Below are 20,103 nucleotides of genomic sequence, written 5' to 3'. Positions count from 1 at the left end.
ATCCTACCTTCAAAAGTTACAGACCTGCTAGGAGTGATTGGATGGTTATTGGAAATCTTCATTTCCACCAGTGGGCATTCTCACATGACAAAAGCAAAACACCACCAGGAGTGGGGGAATGTAAACAGAGAATGTTGGAAATGATCACATCAGGCATATTTCAGGCTTGCTGAAACTTCATTAGAACTGAGGAAACATAGAAAGTTGTTTCAGCAATAAAACGGCCAAGAGAGATTTCCAGTCACTGAAGTCCCCCTCCTTTTCTGTGGCATCTTATTTAAGTTCGGGGCACACCACATCTATCCAAATGAAACAGGTGATTTAATATGTACTTTTTTTTACAAAAATTGAGTATGCCATGCTTCCTATTTATGATGGGGTCTCTATCTTGGGGGATACCAAGTGCAGGCTGTCTGATCACTTCATTCAGTCTGCTAATATAACTTTGAGATTTGAAATATTTCATTCCAATTTTCGATTTTGCATCGATTCTGACTTTCCATTCCCTAGCCTAATGAAGGTCAATGGAAGCTTGAGAACCTCAACTTTTGAGTTAACTTTGTACATTCTTCTAGGCTAAACAGAGGCAGCCGCTTGAAGTCAGAAGCATGTCTTTCTCCTGGAGAGAGCTGTTAAGGGCATAGGTTGTAACAGTAGAAAAGTTTAGATTGCACAACTTCCAGACAAGTGTTTGGTAAGAAATTTGCAGGTTATTAGAAGCTGATAAAACTGAAGTTCTCAGTTCTGCAAGTACTCATGCAAGATGATTCCACAGTTTACAGGTCAGAAACTGTGTGAATCAGTTAAGTAAACTTAATTTAAAATGGTATTATAATTTCTGTAGATTTGAATTGCTGTACAGTGCTGGGTAATAGATCTGGATGTTTTAAGATTTTTGAACTGCGTTCTATATCCAAATAGCTTGGTATATCTTTGTTTTACTCTTTGTGTAATGAACTTCAGTAGCATGTTGACATGAGGTAATAGAATTTATCTGTCTTTCAGTGGATGACAACCATGATATAAACTAAGTCAAAGATCCGATGCAGTCAGTTTTCAATCTGCAATCTGACTTGTCTGTTAATGCTATCGGCTGAAACTAGATTTTTAAAAATTCAGATTTCTTCCTTTTTTGTTCCCAACATCCAAATAATTGAATTGGGCCTTACCTCAAATGTGTGAATAAATTACATTTTGTGCACATAAGCATTTAACCATGAGCACGATTATATTAAAAGAAGATTTATCTTTATTGCCTGAAGTTGTTACTAAATTTTAAATGGTAGTGGTTGCATTGGTCATGACAAGTTGAGATATGTTTGTTTTATTACAGCTTCTGGTGGTGACAAAGAAATAGTTTCTCATATCAGTCAACATGGTGGCAAGTGGCCCTATTGGTTCAAAAAGATGGGTGAGTCTTTCAAAAAGGAAATAATCTGTCTTGAAATGTTGCCTTTTCACAAAGGACGTGGGATAAAAGCAATAATATTTTCTTTAAAATGCATTTGCACAAGATGCTTAAAATATGCAACAGAATTTTTTTTTCAATGGCAATACCATAAATATTTATGGCTAAAGCTAAATACTTTGGATGCTAGCAATCTCAAATAAAAAAAACAGAAAATGTTGGAAATGCTTAGCAGGGTAGGCAACTTTTATGGAATGAGAAGCAGTTGTGTTTCAGGTGTCAGAACAGAAAAGTTGACAATGTAACATGTTTTTTGTGTGAAGGTAGGAAACTTAGATGGGGTGGCACAAAAATCAAAAGATTTTCTGATGACGGTTGGCAGGGGATTTTAAAAACAAAAGGAATGATGTTAAAAGGCAATGGCATGCAAATGAAATTTAAATAATCAGTCTGAATCTCCTTTACCTTGCCTCATCCCCTTAGTCATTTAATTCTTCCTAATTACCACTTTATTACCTAGACATATTAAAAATAATGAAAAAATAATGGGAAGTTCTTTGATCCCCATCTGTCTCTGAGCATATAATGTTTTTAAAATACCTAGTGGATAGTTAGGTTTGTTAGGAAGAACATTACAAGGACTTCTGTTATGGTTAACCAGAGAAGCTGTTGATGGATGGTAAATGTGATTTATTTAAAATTGTTACTGGTATAATTATGGATTTGTCTGAGATTTTACTTAGAAAATGTATTCTATATGTTCACCTTTCTGTGAAACAAAACTACTCAGTTTAATAGCTTCCTGTGCCTCAGTATGTGCTTCGTTTGCTGTTAGAGAAACTGAAGTCAGTATTTGAAAGTAAAAAGAGCCTGGCACAGTCCAGAATTTCATGGATCCACAGTATCAATTTGATATATTTGAATTTCACTTTAATCTAGAAAATATTAATAAACTTGGAAACTACACATTAAAATTACAAGTGGTATTGAATGAAAGTAATGCGGACACATATGCAGGGAGGTCTCTTCCGAGCAGAATCTTCAAATTCACTGTTACAGGTAAAGAATCAATAATACGATTATTGTCTTATTTTCCATATTTTTAACGTATGCGCATACAGGTCATTCTGCTATAATGCATGTTTCATTAACTCAAATTCGCTAAAACATGATTGGCAAATTGGGGACACTGTTTCTAAAGTACGAAGTTTTAAGCATGTATTGGTTATAATGCGATTCTGACCCAATTGGTTTAAATGGTGCTGCCATTACACGAATTTTTCATAACATGGGATTGTACGAGAACGGAGTTACCACATTATAGCAGAACTAATTGTACCGGGCGAGTGTTCAGTAACTTGTATTTTCTTCTTTTTGTACTTTGTCATTTTCTTTGTAGTTGTGGGAATATTTTTGTTTTAAATAAGCAAAATGTTAGCAATGAAATTACAATATGGCCATTTGAAGCATTCACCATTAGCTTCAAATGCACTTCATAACATTTACTTTTAATTTTCTATAATCCTTATGATTTGTGCAATTGTTGGTGAAATATTTTATTGCATAAACCTTTGATTGCTCTGAAATACTTATTCACCAGTTTTCTAAATGTGAACCAGGTATGGCAGAACTTCATCAGTCCCTCGTACCTTCTTCTTCTAATAGGATCATATCTGATCTGATTGTGACCCAAAATCTGTCTCCTTCTGTACTCCTGAAAACATTTTCCTTTGCTTACCAAGTGTCTATTCACCTCTATTCAAGACTGAACTTACACTGCCTTTTGAAAGAGTGTTTCAACTACACTTGACCTTCTATGAAGAAACTTTTTGACTCATCTGTATTTTAAATGGGTGCACCTTGATTTTTAATCAGTTGATCACTAGTTCTATATTCTCCCACATGAAGGAACATCCTTCACGTGGAAGAATATAGTACTTGTGATCAAGCCTGTCTAACCTTCCCTCAGGACAGTCCTCCCATTCCAGGTTGTAATTTGGTGAATAAAGGCAAAATTCTCTGATACTGGAAATTTGAAAAAACAAAATGCTGGCTGAAACTCTGGTTTGGCATCATCTGAGGAGGTTGCCTCAACACACACACACACATCCTTCCTTATATAAAGGGATCCATATTGTATACGGTTCTCCAAAATTTGTCTCACCTGTGCCCTATATGACTGATGCATTACCCAACTAATGGTAACATTTTATTAGCTTTCTTAATTACTTGCTATACCTAAAATACTTTGTAATTCATTCTGTAGGACACCCAGATTCCTTTGAATCTCAGCTCTGCAGTCCCTCACCATTTAGATAACATGCTAGACAGTTGAGGTTGCAGCTGTGATATCTGGCGCATGCCACTAATGGTTTTGCCAACTTGTCAAGGACACATTGTGCCTTCTGTCTGTTTCTTGTTGATAACCAACATGTTAGCCACAAAAACTTTTATTTTCTGTAAAAACCGTTTTGGCACTGTATCAAATGTCTTTGGGAAATCTAAGCACAGTATGCCAATTGTTTCACCTTTATCCACCGCAAATGTTACTTTCTCAAAGAGTTCCAGTAGATTGGTTAAACAAGAATTTTGTTTTCAGTAAACATGATGACTTTGCTTGATTATCTGGAACATAGAGCTAGTGCCCCTTTATAACTACTTTAATAATAACTTCTAATGTTTTCCCTATGTCAGGCTAACTTTCTGGCTTTTTGCCTTCCCCTTTTGAATAAAGGGAGTACACTTAAATATTTTTTAATCTATTAGGACCTTTCCTGAATCTAAGGAGATTTGGGAATGTTACCAAAGCAAAGCAATTCCTGCAGTAGAATGTTAGTCTCTTTGTTTGGCCATGCTCTGTTTGTGCTTTGCATTCCACTGAGGATATTCCATATAGGGATATGTACAAAGCTGTAGAAGTGAGGTATATTGTACTACCTTGCTTAATGTAACAGGACCAGAAATTCTGAGGCATCAATGTATGAATGAGAGGTATCCTGCCAAAGCTGAGGCATTTGAATTTAATTATACCGGAAGTAAAGAGCTAGTATTACTTATTCTGAAACCATTAGATTATTGGGGAAAATTTATGACTGTCTGGTTGCAATGTTTGCTTTAGATACTGTTTGGAGGATTTGGTGATCAGCTTCCTAGTTTAGCTTTCCTGTTTCTGGGGAAAATCTTTTCTGGTAGCTCAGTGTGGTACTTGATCATCTGAATTTGATGGAATTTTAATGTTACTTTATGAATTCTTAGTTCATATTTAATGTCAATCAGCTGATAATTCTATCCGAGAATGCAAAGGTAAGTTGGGTAATGCAAGGGTCTATGATCCACTCAGTTTTTTTATTAATGGTTGAACTTGGCGCATGCCTAAATGATATATTAAAGAATTTATGAAGCATTGTTTGCATCCTGTTTTAATAATCCATTTGTGAATCTATTGCATAAAGATATATTGAATAGTTTGAAATATTTTTACATTCAGTTTGTAACGTTATTATGCAAAAATGTTTCAAGACAGCATTATATAATTAGTGAAGCAACTCCTCTTGCCCAGGATCTTGGCATGAGAGCAGTTACCAGTCATATTAGGATGGGCTGGAGTCTCTCCCAAGTCTCACCATGGAACGCCCATAGTTTTGCTTCCTCATGAATTAGTTGGGTTTTTACTGAATTCACTAGTTTCAAGATCCTTAATTCCAGATTTTATTGTTAGTTGCCATTAATCATAATTGCATGGGGTTGAACTTCTGTGAATTACTGGTTCAGTCCAATGGATTATTGGTTTAGTAACACAATTGCTACATAACTGTTACATCACTGTACTCTTGCACTTGCATGCTTGTGCTCTTCAGGAATTTCAACATTAATTTTAATTATTCAAATCCTAATCGCTTGAGTTGAAATTTGGAGACTTGCTTACTTGGAAATTTTCTGTTTTCTACTACAGTTTTTCAAGGCTCATATAGCCTTCAACTAAGATATTAAATTTGAGATTAATCTGTTTTTTCTGTTCAGAGGGAAAACCGTATAAATTTACAGTTGGATTGTTGGATCCTCCATTTCGCATTGCTGTGCCTTTCAACATTCCTCTAGATTTGCAAGATGAATTTGGGCATTCTACACAACCAACCTCTGTTATCAAGCCAATTGTGGAGGCAAGGTATCATGTATATAACTTTGTAATGTATTATAACTCAATATTTGCTGTTCTTCTTTAAATTCTCTCTCCCATTTCTCCTTTCCTGCTTCCCCCCTCATATCTAAACAGTATAAACATAGTCTTGATTAAATGGTTGATCCTCATTGTGATGATCAACTTTCATGATTTAAGACAAGTATTGAAGAAATTTGATCACATCGCTAGTCTTAGAGCATCTGTGGAACAATTTAAAATACGATGTTGAAATAAATTAAAATTATGGTCACTAATATACCTGCACAATTTAAAAAAAAACTTCTCCAGTTAATTTGTTTCAATGTTAAGTCGCTTGCACAGTTGAGACCTGAATTACTGTGTGTCAGTTAAGGCAGATTCAGTTGTGGTTTTCAAAAGAAATTAGATGTTTGTCTTAAGGAGAATTTGCAGGGTTATAGAAAAAGGCTGGTTGAGTGGCACTAGATGAATTGCTGTCGGGGAGAGCCAGCATGAATATGATTGATCAGATTATGCTCTCTAGTGCTTTAATTGTATGAGCCAATGAGATTTGCCATTTTTGGGTGAGGTTTTCACCTTGCAATCTGATTAATTTCGCTGATAAATTGAACTTTGTTCATGTATATTTGAGAAGAACGATGCAAGTTAAATTTCAAAAGTTGTCGTTTCGTACAGATTAAAGGAACTGAGAACTGAAAAGCAAATTGTGCTGAGATATGACGTTCCTGAACTTTGCTGTTATAGAACTCTGGTGGGGTGGAGAAAGTAGATATGTTGAACATTAAAGCATAGTAACATTAGACTGTTTGATCCTTCAAGCCTGTTCCACCATTTAGTAAGACCATTGCTGATCTGATTGTGACTTAGGCTTCACTTTCCTCTGTAGTCCCATAACCCTTGATTCCCTTATAGATCAAAATTCTAATTCAGGAGAAAGTGAGGACTGCAGATGCTGGAGATCAGAGCTGAAAAATGTGTTGCTGGAAAAGCGCAGCAGGTCAGGCAGCATCTAAGGAGCAGGAGAATCGACGTTTCGGGCATAAGCCCTTCTTCCTGAAGAAGGGCTTATGCCCGCAACGTCGATTCTCCTTTTCCAGCAACACATTTTTCTGCAAAATTCTAATTCAGCCTTGAACATGTTTGGCCTCCACTACTGTCTGGGAAAAATAATTACGAGTATTAGGCACCCTCAAAAAGAAGCAATTGCTTCTTACATCTGTCTTACATAGGTGTTTCTTTATTTTAAAACTGTATTCCCTAGTTCTAGATTCTTCTGCAAGTGGAAACAAAATCTCAGCATCTGCACTGTCAGACTCCCTCGGGAGTTTTGCATGCTTCAGTAAATTCACCTCTCTTTCTTCTAAATTCAATGAAAAAGAACCAACCCACTGAATCTTTCCTACTGAGAAAACCTCTTCATCCTAGTAATCTTTCTAGTGAACCTTCTAGGCACTACTTCCAGAGAAAGGTCACTAAGCATCCTGAAACGCGGAGACTAAAACTACACAGTACTCCAGGGGTGACCTCAGCGGTGCCCTGTATAGTGTATAATCTAACTCCTTGGAAAACCTATATCCTCAGGATAAGAAACAATCATAAAACTAAGATGATCAGTAATGAAGCACTGCCTAAGTAGTTCAATTAGAAAACAACTCTGAAAAACCTGCTTGATTGGGGCCTATTGAAAATGACTAAGTAACTTGATAAAGAAAGCTCTGAGCTTAAAACTGATAGCCACGTCACTGGAATCTCAAAAAAAAATTCTGTTTAGTGAATAACTTTACATAGTTGTGTGTGAACCAAACAGGTTTGCACAAAATTAAAACATTTGTATGGAAAAGCAAGAACATAGGGACAGGCATAAGCCATATAGCCCCTTAAGCAGTTCTGCCATTTAGTTGGATCATGGCTGAGCTGTTTGTGAATACCATCTGCTTGCCTTGCTTCCATAACATTTAGCAAACAAAATCTATCGCCATTCTCCAGTTTAAAATTTGTTTTTCTAGCCACAACAGCAGCTTGAAGAAGAGTTCCAGAGTCCTATTCCCATTTATGTGGAAAAAAAAGTTTTGACACCTCCCCTAAATAGTAAACTTTTATTTTGAAACTCCGACCTCTCAGCTTGAATTCTTGCATCAAATGAGAGAGGTTCATCTCCCTCTCTTTCTCCCCACAACAAATCCATTCACCATCATTATCACTATTTTGTTTTCTGTATTCAGGGAATGCAAACTTAGGGTTTTCAACCAGTCCTTTAGAGCTGAAAAGATTAAACTTAGTATCATTCTGGTGAACCTGTGCTCCACTAAATCCCTTCTAAGATCATGTCAATTTCAGACACATGATACGCAGGCTCAGTGTTGAACTCCAAATAGAGTCAAACCAGAATCAGTACAGGTACAGCTGTAACTTCCATTCTTTGCATTTACCAAAATAACCTTCAGATGTTACATAATGAAAATAGCGCACTTTGTTGAAATTTAGAAGGTTATGGCGTTATTTGATGGAAGTTTACAAAATATTAGGGGAACCAGTGAATTAGGTAGGCTAGGAATTAGAGACCTAGTCTAAAAGTTAAAACCTTTTTGCAAAAGATTGCAAATACAGAAAATCTGAAATGGAGTAGAAAATGTTGGAAATGCTCAGTAATTCAGGTATAATCTGCCGGGAGAAAAAGTGTTAACATTTCAAGTTAGTGATCTTTGTCAACACAGAAATAAAATTAATGTTGTAAATGTTTAAAGCAAGCTTTAAGAGGCTAGGAAAGTTTATTTTGATCAGCCATGATGTAGAATGGCAGAACTTGTTCAAAGGGCTGAATGGCCTATTCCTGCTCCTAAGTATCTAAATTTATTACTTTTAAAATCTAAGGTGAGTAAATTTTTATTAATCAAGGAATGAAGAGCTATGAGACAAAAACAGTTAATGGGACTAGGTCACAGATCCAGCCATGATTTGATTGAGTGCAAGGGGACCCTTCTGTCACAATTGGCTGAGGAATAGAAAAATGGTGAAACCTTTCCAACTTATTGATTTTAATCGGACCCATGCATCATTGCTGTTGATACTGCCTATGAAAATGTTAATGTTCATTCAATAACTATAAACTAATTTATGTTAATGATATCGTATGGCATATAACTCTTTCTAATTTAAGTGTGCCTTGCAGTGGGTTGGACCTACATTATGAAGCCTTTGTGGCAAAAGGAACAAGTTTCATCATTAAGGGTGTAACAGCTCGGGGCTCTGTGACCACTTGCCAAGGCAAGGTATGTTTAATTAGAATAACATCTCTAAATCTTCATTCTAAATTTTAATCCTTTTCATGTTGTGTACTGTTGTACATAATTGTCTTAACATGTAATACTAATTGTATGATGCCAATATCTAGATTTATTCCTGATTTTACTTTTTATTTCTGATTATCGCGTAGTAATTTTGGCACCATGATTAGAATTCTCTGCAAGTGAATAAACTTTTGTATTGCTTTTTTAATTTGGAATAGTCTTTTGATTCTGACGGGTTTTAACAGGATCGATGTTGAGGGGATGGTCTTCTTAAGGGAAGTGGTGGCTAGAATGTAGACGTAAGGGATGGCATTTTAAAGTAAAATTATTTGATTTAAATTGGATGTGATAATGAGATTCTTCATCTTTGGCATTATCTACTTGAGAGTGCATTGGAGACTAGGTTAGATAGATTTTTGATCTAGAAGTGACAGAAGTATGAGCCAGGCAAGATAATACAGTTAAGGCCATAGTCAGATCAGCCATGAGACTGAATAGCCCTCCAGGCTATCGGGACCAAATAGCTGATTGCGTGTTTTTCTTTATCATTGTATTATTTCTCTGTAGAACTTCACTCTGAAAGTAATCCTCCCTGGATTGAAGGAAGATTCGCAAACATTAAAAATTAGACTGTTGCCTGGTAAGTTTCTAAATTTCTCAGATTGATCAAGGTATATGAATCTTTCATGTCTATGAAATTTCGTTTGTGCATTTACAAGTGATGGCATTTATATACATTTGTAATTTAATTATTCTGGATTGGTTGGTTGCCATATATGGTGTAGTCAAGAAGCTGATTGCATAGCCTACCTGCCATATTTTAGGATGTCGCTGAAGCAGTCAATGGGACACTCCTCTTTAGCAAGGGCCACAAATTCTCTCAATTCTGTACTACTGTCTGCTGCAATTTACCTTTCCTGATCAGTATAGTTGTTGGTATTCCTACAGTTCCAAATGCCATAAGATTGACCTTTCTCTCTGTATATAATACAAACTCATGGAAAACCTTAAGGTGGTCACTCTTGATGCTCAAAAATGCATAATTTACCTTAAAGGTTTGAGAAATAGGTGAAGTCAACTGTTTCACACTGCTACTCTGTATTAGTAATACAAGTGATGTTTGCTCTGAGCAGGATGCTGCTATCAAGCCAAACCTAGATATGAGTATCTGAATTTCAGTGCTAGTGTGATGCCCAATGTCTACCCTGCATACCAAAAAAATTAACCGGTCATATCAAACAGTGTGCTCCTTCAGCTGCTCTCAGCAATTAAGGTACTGGCAATACCCAATCAACCTATGCTTGCAAAACTCACAACACTATGTCTAAAATCAGATATGATTCTGCAATTGGATGGTGTTTGCTCGATAATCCTGAATTATGTATAAGAATTGTGCTGACATCCAATTTAAGATTAACTCTGGCTCACAAGGTGGCAGATTTGAGTGAACTGGAAGTGACATGTTAATATGCATGGCTCTATTCTTTGCAGACAGTAACATGTATATGCAGTGTGATTGTCTTAATACAACAAAATAGGTAACAACTATTCACTAGTTCACATCTCAGGGTATTGCTGTGACCAATCAGAGTAAATCTACCTGGCTTAAAAGTTTACAAAGCCCAGCTCCTAACTTTTGGCATTAGTGGGTCCATTCTCCATGTTGACTCGTGTGTCAATCAGAGTCCACTTGCCAATCAATCAGCATTGTCCTATCATGCAGTACAAATGTTGGTTTCCTATTGAATTTGTACTACGCAATATAATGATGAATGCAGGAGAAAAACTCCAGCAAACTTTATTTTTCAGCAATACTTAATTTAAGAAATATTCTAAAACATTTTGGAACAGTATTAAATGTAGAAGTATGTAATTTATTTACAAACCTGAAAATTCTGGTCAGATAGCTCCCTCCTATGTTTGAATTTTCTGTTTGATATTTCATGCTGAAAGTACTTTTTTTTTTGTTGATCTGTGGGTGAGTGAGTGACCCAATGTAATGATGAGTCGGAGCAACTATTTTGGTTATTCATCTTGTAAATTAGTTCTGCAAAACGCAACAATATGTTGCATTGAACCACAGTGCCTTTGGCAAGATAAGATAAACAGTGAAATTTATCACAACTTGCTATTTGATGAGCTTTGCTAAAAATACATTCAAGTAATGTCCGCAACAAAATGCGGCTTAAGTGATTGAATTTAGCAAAACAATGAACTGTCAAGATTCTGTTCCTATTCAGGTGTGAAGATCCTGGAGAGGTTTTGTTGCCTGTGGTTTACAGCTCAACACTGGAGAACAGGATGGAAGAACATTTAAGGGGATGAAAAAAATGAAAATTCTTGCAATGCAGAACCTCTAATACTGTTTTTATTGTAGGTCCACCTCGTGAGCTTAGAATTAAGCCAGATTCTAATAAAGTGGTTATTGAAAATGGAACCACCTTCCCTTTCCAAGCTGAAGTGCTGGATGAAGCAGGAAATATTACAGCGCAGCCCAAATTGGTGGTACATTGCAAGGTTAGTGAAATCTTCGGTTGAACTCGTGATCTTGATTTCTTTTTGTTTTTAATGTCACCATTACCTATTCGCCTAATCTGTCTTCCTGTCCAGTATTTTGTAATGCAACTGTATCAAGTAATTAGTATAATAAGAAATCGACATCACAGAAAAATGCCCTTCAGCCCATTGAGGCTGTGTTGGTCAAAAACAACCACCTAACTTTTCTAAACCCATTTTCCAGCACTTCTTTATCTTGGCATTGCAAGTGCACATCTAAATACTACTAAAATGTATTGAGAGTTTCTGCTTCTACCATTTTTATAAGCAGTGTGTTCCGGATTCTGAGTGAAAAACTGTTCCTCATCTCATCTAAACCTTTTGCCCCTTCCCTTTAAATTATGCCCTTAGCTTTTCGTCCCTCCGTCAAAGGGAAAATTTAGTCCTGTCTATTGTCCTCATAATTTTATACATGTTAACCTTAGGCTCTTACCTTTGTCATCAGTCTCCCATGTGGGACCTTATCAAAAGCCTTGCTGAAGTCCAAGTAGACTACATCAAATGCCTTACCCTCATGTGCACACCCAGTTTCCTCCTTGAAAAATTCAGTCAAGTTGGATAGATGTAAACTCCCCATAAAACTAGGCTGACTGTTGTTGATTAATGGATTAGTGGTGCTGGACGAGCACAGCAGTTCAGGCAGCATCCAAGGAGCTTCGAAATCGACGTTTCAGGCAAAAGCCCTTCATCAGGAATAAAGGCAGTGAGCCTGAAGCGTGGAGAGATAAGCTAGAGGAGGGTGGGGGTGGGGAGAAAGTAGCATAGAGTACAATGGGTGAGGGGGGGAGGGGATGAAGGTGATAGGTCAGGGAGGAGAGGGTGGAGTGGATAGGTGAAAAAGGAGATAGGCAGGTAGGACAAGTCCGGACAAGTCATGGGGACAGTGCTGTTCTTTATCAGATCCAGCCCCTGATACCCTCGTCCCGTGCGTGAAAAGCTGACAAAAGCCTTTTGTTTCAGATACTGATTTGAGTCATTTTACTTTAGTACACAACAAAAGATTCCATCATTCTGGACTTTTTTGGAACTAAAGCAAAAAGAGAGATGGTTATAATTACTGTCTCTTCAGTTCTTTGAGTTTACGGACTATACATACTATTTTACCAATTATTTTGATATCTCATCATTATTTGCCTATATTACTAAGTGCTTTAATTATTTGTATACTTTCTTTTCAGTTTCTTGGTGCCCCAAATTTGCCTGTGTATACAGTGGATTGTAGTAACACTGGTACTGGAATTTTAACTGGCCCTGTGATACATGTACAGAATATTAAGAAAGACCAAACGCTGAAAGCAAGAATTGAGATATCAGTAAGAATTTATTCTTGATTTAATTTTCTAATTATTAATAAGTCAACAAAGAGCTATTTAAAAGTTTGGTATCTTCTTGGAGCTACTTTGAATTATTACATCCACCTGTTGCTATCATGTTACATTTGGATTATTAGTTTGGACTTACTGGAGAGCGAGGTTTTGCAGAGAAACTAATGTGAAAACCAGGGAAGTTTTGAGTTAAACTTTGTTTGTGGTCTGTACTGAAGCAAAGTTTGACCTAAATAGAACTGAGTTTCTTCACAAGTTTGTCTTTGATTTTAATTAAGCCTGTATTGGAAAATAGTTAAATATGTGAAATGAAATAGGTTATGTATATGATGTGGATTATTTAGATAGTATTGAAAATTTCATTTCATGTTTGCACAATAGTCAATTCTACTCACTCATGCAAAGTAATAGCTGAAGGCACTGGATACTGCACAGACTGTGTACCCTAACAATATTCCAGCAATAGTGGTAGGTTTGTGCTCCAGGATTATCTGTGAACTAAAAAAGCTGTTCTGGTACAGTTAGGCTATAAGGTCCATTGAGTCTGCTCTTCTGTTTAATGATGGCTGATATGCTTCTCAACCCCATTCTCTTGTCACCTTCCTGTAACGTTTGATCATCTTACTATCAAGAACTTATCTCTGTCTTAAATACTTCGCTTGGTCTCCACATCCTTCAGTTGCAATGAGTTCTACCGTTTCACCACTCTCTGATTGAAGAAATCCCCCCTCATCTCAGTTGTAAGGGATGTCCCTTCACTCTGAGGCTGTGACTTCTGGTCCTAGAGTCTCATACCAGTGGAGCCACCATCTACATATCCTTTCTATCCAGGTGTCTCAGTATTTTGTAAGTTTCAGTGAGATCCCTCCTCATCCATTGAGTACAGATCCAGAGTCCTTCTCCACTTCTCATATGACAAGCCCTTCATTCCTGGGATCATTCTTGGAACCTCCACTGGATACTTTCTAATGCAAGCACTTTCCAAACTGCACATAATATTCCACAAAATATCTGACCAGAGCCTTTTGCAACCTCAGTGGTACGTCCCTGCTGTTTTATTCTTGCGCTCTTGAATTTGATGTTGCATTTATTTTCCTTAATGCCAACTGAACCAGCATGTCAACCTTAAGGAAATCCTGAACTATGACCCTTGTGCTTCAGATTTCTGAAGCCTTTTCTTGTTTAGAAAATGGGCTATGCCTCTTCTTCCCACCAAAGTGCATCACTTACATGTTCCCATGTTGCATTCTGTCTGGCACTTTGCTCACTCTCCTAGCTTATTCAAGTCCTTCTGCAGCCTTCCCACCACCTTGACATAACCTGTTTCTCCATCTGTCTTTGTGACATCTGCACACATAGCAACAATACTCTGTTTCTTCATCCAGGTTGTTAATGCATAACATAAATAATTGTGGTCCCAACACTGTCTAGTCATCAAATGCCATCCCAAAACATCTCTATGATCACTCTGCCTTCTGCTAGTCAGTCAATCCTCCATTCACGTCAGTATCCTGTCCCTAACACCATTGGCTCTTATCCTAGTTAGCAATCTCCAGAACGGCAACTTGTCGAAGGTTTCCAGGAAGTCAAAATAGATTATGCCCATTTGTTCTCCCCCTTCAAACTTCCTTGGTACTTCCTCAAAGAATTTTAACAGATTTGTCAGGCATGACCTCCCCATGTTACAGTGTTGGAAGCTCAGATTCTTGGTTCTTCAATTGAGCTGGAGTTTCTTAAGCAACCATGCAATAGATATGGTCACTATAAATTACATAGGGGTCCACCAGTTTCCACGTCTTGCAGGCCTTTAATATATATTTTTTAAAACTTCCTACTGATCCTTTAGTTTCGAATCTGCAAATATTTCTCCTGTTCACTTTCCACCTGAAAACAATCTATAACTAATAGTCAAGTTAGCAGCCAATACCAACCAGTGAACTTCACGGTTTTCCTGTGATGTCACTGTTTTGTGCTGGATGTCTGATTATGGACTTCAATTTAGCCTGTAAAAATACCTTACAGCCGAAGAGCCAAAAAAGCAAGCAAAAAGCTGTACCAAATTTCTGTACCAAATTCCCATGTTGCTTCCATAATTTTTGAACTGTATGTTCTCGTGGTCCATGTGTCAATCTGGATGTGATCTCTCCTTCCTTACCATGTAAAGCTTACTCCAGCTGCAGCTCAGTCACCTGCAGTTGGTGATACTTCACGTAGGCTTGCACATGGTATGTCCATGAATTCACAATCCTGGAAGACCAACACTCCACTTGGTCCTTCTGACTTGCGAAAAGGACATCGCTGAAGGAGTTCCTCAGGCAGTGTGTGATGTCCAAAACTATCTTCAGCTACTTCATCAATGACCTTCCCTCCATCATAAGGTTAAAAGTCTGGATCTATGCAATCCAACAAAATGTTTAGCACCACTCATGTCTCTGGTATTAAAACAGCTCATATTCATATGCAACAAGACTTGGAAAGCATCAAAGCATGGGCTGATAAGTGGTAAGTAACATTCATGCCTGTCAAGTGCCAGATATGCTTCCTCATGGGAGACTGGTTAGCAAGGTTAGATCTCATGGAATTCTGTAGCCGTTTGAATACAGAACTGACTCGAAGGTCGAGGATGGTGGTGGAGAGTTGCTTTTCAGACTGGAGGCCTCTGACCAGTGGTGTGCCACAAGGATCCATGCTGTATCCACTACCTTTTGTCATTTATATAAATGATTTGGATGTGAATATAGGAGGTAAAGTTAGTATGTTTTCAGATGACACCAAAATTGGAGGTGTAGTGGTCAGCGAAGGAGGTTACCTGAGAGAACAATGGGATCTTGATCAGATGGGCTGAAGAGTGACAGGTGGGGTTTAATTTAGATAAATGTGATGTGCTGTATTTTAGAAAAACAGATCGGAGCAGGGATTACGCACTTAATGGTAAGGTCCTAGGGAATGTTGCTGTATAAAGAGACCTTGGAGTTCAGATTCATAGTTCCTTGAAAGTAGAGTTGGAGGTAGATAGGATAATGAACAAGGCATTTGGTATGCTTTCCTTTATTGGTCAGAGCATTGAGTATAGGAGTTGGGAGGTTACATTGAGGCTGTACAGGACATTGGTTCGGCCACTTTTGGAATATTGCGTGTAGTCCTGGTCCCCTTCCTATTGGAAGGATTTGCCAGGATTGGAGCTATAGGAAGAGGCTGAATAGGCTGCAGCTCTTTTCCCTGGAGGGTTGGAGGTTGAGGGATGACCTTATAGAGGTCAATAAAATCATGAGGGACATGGATAGGATAAATAGACAAGGTCTTTGCCCTAGCATAGGGAAGTCCAGAACTAGAGGGCATAATTTTAGGGTGAGAGGGGAAACATAAAAGAGACCTAAGGGGCAACCTTTTCACACAGAGGGTGGTACGTGTATGGAATGACCTGCCAGAGGAAGTGGAGGAGGCTGGTACAATTATAGCATTTAAAAGGCATCTGGATGGGTATATGAATAGGAAGGGTATAGAGGGATATGGACCAAGTGCTGGTAAATGAGACTAGATTAGGTTAGGATATCTGGTCAGCATGGATGAAGTGGACTGAAGGATCTGTTTCCATGCTGTCCACCTCTATGACTCTGACTCCATGAGTGATGGGTATGTTTGATTTTGTTTAACAGTCATTGTTTGGTACTTCTGTTGCATGAATGTTACTTGTCACTTATTGGCCAAAACCTAGATATTGTTCAGGTCTTGCTACATATCGGTATGAACTGTTGCAGTATCTGAGATCTCATCATTGGTGCTGAACATTTTGCAGACATTGGCGAACATTCCCACTTCTGAATGATGCAAAGTACTCTGCGCACATTCCCACGTTTAACTTCCTCATAAAGAGAAGCTCACAGAAGCAGCTGGAGTTGAATAAGCCATATATTAGCATGATTTTCTACTGTGTCTAATGAAATGCAGATCTTCTGATATTTCTGAAAAAAGTCAGAATAACGAAATAATATTGCCTCTTGCCCCAATTTGAAATTCTGAATGATACCACTATATATTTGCATTCTCTCACCAATCACTCATCAATACACTCCTTGTGTATCAGAACTACCACTGTCTCTTTAAACCTACGTGTTTTGGTTTTGCCAGCATATCTACAATATATTAAGATTTTTCAGATTTTTTTGGATATCATATGCATATTGTGAAATACAGTACGTTTAACTCTGCTTCATTACTTCCATGAATATACTAGCTGTACACATTGCAGTTTAAAAATCTGCTATTATTAATTGTTATTTTATGAGGTGACAATTTTGCCTTGGATTTTCTCTCAAAATTCCCCATTGTTCCTGTTGGAATGTCTGTCACTGAGTTTAACAGTCATTGCTTTTTTTTTAGAGCAGAGTGTGGCAATTTAAGATAGTTGTTGTAAATGTTGAGAGCAGTAAAGGAATTGAATCTCATAGAAAAATATAACAATATAATCCTCGTTTGGATGGTAATTGGGCACTTATAGAATACGTTCTACCAATTGAACGAAGACACACAAGATTGCCCAAAACTTAGCCTTTGGATATTCATAATGATGGATGTGGATTCTGCTCAAGAAAGGAGCGAAGGATGAACTAGGAAATCAGGCTAACGTCACTAATTGTTAAAGTATTTTGTATGAAATTTGAAGTTGCATACGTTGTCCTAATTAACAGTTTTATTCCACGCATGAAAGTTTGTGAATGCATATACTTCCATGATCCAATAGGCAATTGTTGAGGATACGTTTATTGACATTGTTTCCATTATTTAGCGTTTTACATTCTGAAATCCTTAAATACTATAACACTCCAAGAAAAATATTTAATTATATCAGGATGTTTTATAGCAGTTTGCCTTTAAGTTTACTACTACTTTGTCTAATTTTTATTCAATAAAAGATGTTTGGTTCTCAATGTACAGAGCTGTAAAGATGTGCCAGCAGTGGAGAAGATAATTAAATTGCTACCTAGCACTCAAGTTACAAAGCTTCAGATCTTCAGCATAGATGGACAAAAAGCAATTCCTATTAAACATCAGGATGAAATTGACTGGATTGCTGGAGACGTAATTCACCATCTTATCTTTCGGATGTATGATGAAGGCGATCGGCAGATTGTTGTTAATTCATCTCTCGCTGAGAAAATTAAGGTAGACGTAGGATTCGTACTAATCTTTACTAGAAATCTCTTTCAAATATTTGTCTTATATTTTTAGTTTAAAATGCTACATTCAAAATACAACTGCACAAATATCACTGCAGAAAACGATTTGGTCATCATAGTCAAAAAAGTGTGGCGCTGGAAAAGCACAGCCGGTCAGGCAGTGTCCAAAGAGCAGGAAAGTTAATGTTTCGAGCATAAGCTCTTCATTGGGAATCATTCCTGATGATGAGCTTAGGCTCGAAATATTGACACTCCTGCTCCTCGGATGTTGCTTGACCGGCTGTGTATTTCTAGCACCTCACTTTTTGACTCTGATCTCCAGCATCTGCAGTTCTCACTTTCTCCTATTTGGTGGTTATGCCTATGGCATTGGGAGCTCTTAAAGTTGAACATAGACATCTAAAGGACTTGACAATTCATTTGTGTAATTCCAGCAAATTAATGGGCCATAGCTACTGATCAGAAATATTGTTGTACATGCTGCTGCTGATTATGGTGATCATTGCATGCATACCATCCTTCGCCCGTCCGGCTGGGGCTTCAGATCCCAGACTGAGGGCAGCAATCCACTAGAAAATTAGTGAAGATTTGGGGCTTGGATACCATTTTTCTCACCCATCAGCTACCCTATTCATGTAAGTTTTTAAGAGTAGGTGGCTGAATGATAGACTCGTTGGTAGTATGTGGCCAGAAGTGGGTTGTCAAATTGTGCAGGGAACGTTTGGTTATGATAATCTGTGTTATATCAGCAAATTAACAGTATAGAACATTACAGCGCAGTACCGGTACTTTGGCCCTTAATGTTGCAACGATCTGTGGGACTAATCTGAAGCCCATCTAACTTACACTATTCCATTCTTGTTCCTATGCCTATCCAATGACGATTTAAGTGCCCTTAAAGTTGGCATTTCTAGTACTGTTGCAGGCAGTGCGTTCCACGCCCCTACTACTGAGTAACAAAACTACCTCTGACATCTGACCTATATCTGTCACCCCTCAATTTAAAGCTATGTCCCTTCGTGCTAGCCATCACCATCTGAGGAAAAAGGCTCTCACTATCCACCCTATCTTATTTGTCACCTCTCAACCACCTTCTCTCTAACAAAAACAGTCTCAAGTCCCTCAGCCTTTTCTTGTAAGACTTTCCCTCCATACCAGGCAACATCCCAGTAAATCTCCTGTGAACCCTTTCCAAAACTTCCATATCCTTCCTATAATCTGGTGGCCAGAACTGTACGCAATACTCCAAATGTGACTACAGCTGCAGCATGATCTCAGGGTTCCAAAGCTCAGTTCCTCTACCAATAAAAGCTAGTATGTCGTATGCCTTCTTAACAACCCTATCAACCTGGGTAACAACTTTCAAGGATTTATGTACTTGGACACCGAGATCTCTGTTCATCAACACTACCAAGGATCTTACCATTAGCCCGGTACTCCTCAATCCTGTTGCTCCTTCCAAAGTGAATCACCTCACACCTTTTACATTAAGCTCCATTTGCCACGTCTCAGCCCAGCTCTGCAGCTTATCTAATTCTCTGTAACCTACAAAATCCTTTGTCACTATCCACAACTCTACCAACCTTAGTGTCATCCGCAAATTTACTAACCCATCCTTCTATGCCCTATCCAGGTCATTTCTAAAAATGACAAACAACAATGGCCCCAAAACAGGTCCTTGAGGTACCCACGAGTAACTGAACTCCAGGATGAACATTTCCCATCAACCACTACCCCCTGTCGTCTTTCAGCTAGCCAATTTCTGATCCAAACCCCTAAATCACCCTCATTCCCATGCCTTCGTATTTTGTGACATAGCCAACAGTGGGGAAATTTATCAAGTGCCTTACTGAAATCCAAATACCCCACATCAACTGCTTTTCCCTCATCCACCTGTTTGGTTACCTTCTCAAAGAATTCAACAAGGTTTATGAGACATGACCTATCCTTTCCAAAACAGTGTTGACTATCCCTAATCAAGTTATTCCTTTCTAGATGGTTATAAATCCTGTTTCTTATAACCCTTTCCAACACTTTACCGACAACTGAAGTAAGGCTCACAGGTCTGTAATTTCCAGGGTTGTCTCTACTCCTCCTCTTGAACAAACGAACAACGTTTGCGATGCTCCAGTCTTCTGGCACTATTCCTGGAGACAATGACAACATAAAGATCAAAGCCAAAGGCTCTGCA

General features: G+C 37.9%; 1 protein-coding gene across 4 annotated transcripts in view; it reads left to right on the top strand.

Annotated features, from left to right (window-relative positions):
• Positions 1–20,103, top strand: part of smchd1 (structural maintenance of chromosomes flexible hinge domain containing 1) — a 127,899-nt gene that overhangs the window by 40,698 nt on the left and 67,098 nt on the right. For 2 of the 4 annotated variants that reach the window (XM_072570385.1, XM_072570383.1), the window contains exons 18-25: positions 1,334–1,411; positions 2,348–2,467; positions 5,429–5,573; positions 8,737–8,836; positions 9,422–9,494; positions 11,232–11,371; positions 12,589–12,723; positions 17,671–17,898. In XM_072570385.1, the coding sequence (XP_072426486.1) occupies positions 1,334–1,411; positions 2,348–2,467; positions 5,429–5,573; positions 8,737–8,836; positions 9,422–9,494; positions 11,232–11,371; positions 12,589–12,723; positions 17,671–17,898 (1,019 nt within the window). Of the gene's footprint in view, positions 1–1,333; positions 1,412–2,347; positions 2,468–5,428; positions 5,574–8,724; positions 8,837–9,421; positions 9,495–11,231; positions 11,372–12,588; positions 12,724–17,670; positions 17,899–20,103 lie in introns of all 4 variants that reach the window. The other 2 variants (XM_072570384.1, XM_072570382.1) reach the window with 1 other exon arrangement.

This window comes from Chiloscyllium punctatum, chromosome 5 (genome assembly GCF_047496795.1).
Source record: "Chiloscyllium punctatum isolate Juve2018m chromosome 5, sChiPun1.3, whole genome shotgun sequence".
Taxonomy (NCBI): domain Eukaryota; kingdom Metazoa; phylum Chordata; class Chondrichthyes; order Orectolobiformes; family Hemiscylliidae; genus Chiloscyllium; species Chiloscyllium punctatum.
Note: the sequence above shows the minus strand (reverse complement) of the source record. Positions and strands in the feature narration are given on the sequence as shown.